General features: G+C 32.6%; 1 protein-coding gene across 4 annotated transcripts in view; it reads right to left on the bottom strand.

The window, feature by feature from the left end:
• Positions 1–60: 60 nt before the first annotated feature.
• Positions 61–2,243, bottom strand: part of LOC108745603 (3-oxoacyl-[acyl-carrier-protein] reductase FabG-like) — a 6,110-nt gene continuing 3,927 nt past the window's right edge. The window contains exons 1-4 of one of the 4 annotated variants that reach the window (XM_018481856.1): positions 1,445–1,645; positions 726–1,042; positions 422–623; positions 61–334 (exon numbers count right to left, since the gene is read on the bottom strand). In XM_018481856.1, the coding sequence (XP_018337358.1) occupies positions 92–334; positions 422–623; positions 726–1,042 (762 nt within the window). In that variant the 5' untranslated portion in view covers positions 1,445–1,645 and the 3' untranslated portion in view covers positions 61–91. Of the gene's footprint in view, positions 335–421; positions 624–725; positions 1,043–1,394; positions 1,418–1,444; positions 1,646–2,243 lie in introns of those variants that run through there. The other 3 variants (XM_018481855.1, XM_018481857.1, XM_018481858.1) reach the window with 3 other exon arrangements.

Here is a 2,243-nt window from a genome sequence, read left to right as displayed (position 1 = left end):
TATATATATATATATATATATATATATATATATATACACATACATATTCAATATTATACCATGTATCATTTATACAGACGAGTTAAGAATTTTAACGAGGACACATGGCATGTCTACCTCCATCCACAGGTAATGTTGCTCCCGTTATGAAACTAGCCTCGTCGCTCGCTAGAAATGCAATAGTCTTTGCGACTTCCAAAACGTTGCCCGTTCTTCCTAGAGCATGCGTCTGTTTACCGCGCTCGAAAAAGTTTTTAAGTTGATCTGCGTCCATTCCACTGGTTTCATGCAAGTTTGTTATTATAACGCCAGGATTTACGGCATTCACACGCACCTAGTGCATTAAAACAAATTTTAAATAATGTCAATAATAATTAAAAATATTAAGTTAAAAAAAAGAAATAGTCATGTTTACACATACCTGTTTTGGTGCCAAATCTAAAGCAACGCAACGCGTAAATTGATCCACGGCCGCCTTACTCATGCAATATGCCAGACAACCCGGAAAAGATCGTAATCCATTTACGCTAGAGATATTTACAATGTTGCCCTTCGTCTTGATTAAATGTGGTACTGCCAGCATTGTTAATTGATATACCGAGCGAACATTTACATTGAAAATCCTGAAAATACATATTTTATGATACTGGCGTGTTATCCAAGTAGAATACGGTTTATCAATATTGATAAAAGTTTTTATATATTGTCAGCTTATTATCACATACTTATCGTATTGTTCCAAACTTGTAGTCTCTATACTACCGTTTGCCAAAATTCCAGCATTGTTAACTAAAACATCTAATTTGCCATAATGTTTGATCGTCGAATCAACAATATTTTTCACATCGTTCTCATTAGTTAATTCTCCCGTTACGATGAATGGCTTGGATTGTCCACATTGTTCAGCTACCTTCTCTAAATTGTCCTTGTTACGGCCACTTATCGACAACGACGCCCCAAGCTGAGCTAAGTGAACAGCTGTTGCAGCACCTATTCCTGAACTGGCCCCTGTTATTAGGACGACTTTTCCCGCGAAAGACATCTAAAATAAATAAATATTCTTCACTGTTGCAACATATGTCATGTATCTTACTACTACATATATCTTATATAATCTAAGTCAATAATATTACAAATCATTCATATCTATTCTATTAATAGATAAACTTAATTTGCTCTTTATCTAATTCTTAGAACTAGAAAAAGATAAAAAGTAAGTTAAACGAGTTAAATTGAAGTTAATCATATATTGATAGAAGTGAACATTAATGTTATTATTATTAATAAGTAATAATATGTGTGTAATTTGCAAACGTACTAAATCAGCAGAAATATTTTTTTAAAATCGATTAGATTTTTGGAAGAAAAAAGATAAGTAGGAAAGAAAATTATACGCCGGTTATAGTTTCAAATTATGTAAAACGATATGATGTTCAATAACCACCTGGATACTTACTGCGATAGTATGATATCGAATGAAATATCCACAAAAACCAAGTGATAAAATTGTGAGAGCAAAGTACAAATCGTATAACACAATGGTAAACAGATACGATATATCACGGTATGGTACGTCAGTATGATAAGTGAGTTGGCGTTTCGTGTACTTATACGTTCTGTCCCAACTCTTCTAAGGTGCATTTCGTTTCACGCATGTCATGATATGTATCATTTATCTTTGTTTAACATTCGGTGAATAACAAGGATACATCATGCGCATCATATGTGAAACGGAATGTACCCAACATAGGGCCGATCAAGCTTAATCGTGATTAACTGTCAACCGCAATTGGTCGATTCTACTGAACAGCAAACGCGATTGGTCAGTCAACGGCCGATGAAGCTAACTGGCGTTGGTGAAACTGGTCCATAAGGTGTTTTTTATTGCTGCACTTTCTGAAATAATGCATACAGTGCAATAGGTTGGTAAGTGAAACAAATATATGTTTATCTCACTTCAACTTATTACACTGTGTACATCAGTTCAGAGAGTGCAGCAATAAGAAACAGATCTATAGATGTAATCTTAGAACATTGTGAGAATAGATTACAATTTTTTTAAAGTCGCAAATGAAAAATAGTACTTTATAAATATATAGTTACTTAAAAAATGAAACATTGTGAGGATAATGTAGGTATTGTATTATATTAACAAATAAAATTTCTTCGAAACAGATATAACAATACAGAGATAATGAATTTTAATTAAAATTTTTATCTCAAAATTAAAATTATTTTTTAAT

Source organism: Trachymyrmex septentrionalis, unplaced genomic scaffold (assembly GCF_001594115.1).
Source record: "Trachymyrmex septentrionalis isolate Tsep2-gDNA-1 unplaced genomic scaffold, Tsep1.0 scaffold14, whole genome shotgun sequence".
In the NCBI taxonomy this organism is placed as follows: Eukaryota; Metazoa; Arthropoda; class Insecta; order Hymenoptera; family Formicidae; genus Trachymyrmex; species Trachymyrmex septentrionalis.
This window is presented reverse-complemented; position numbering and strand designations above follow the sequence as displayed.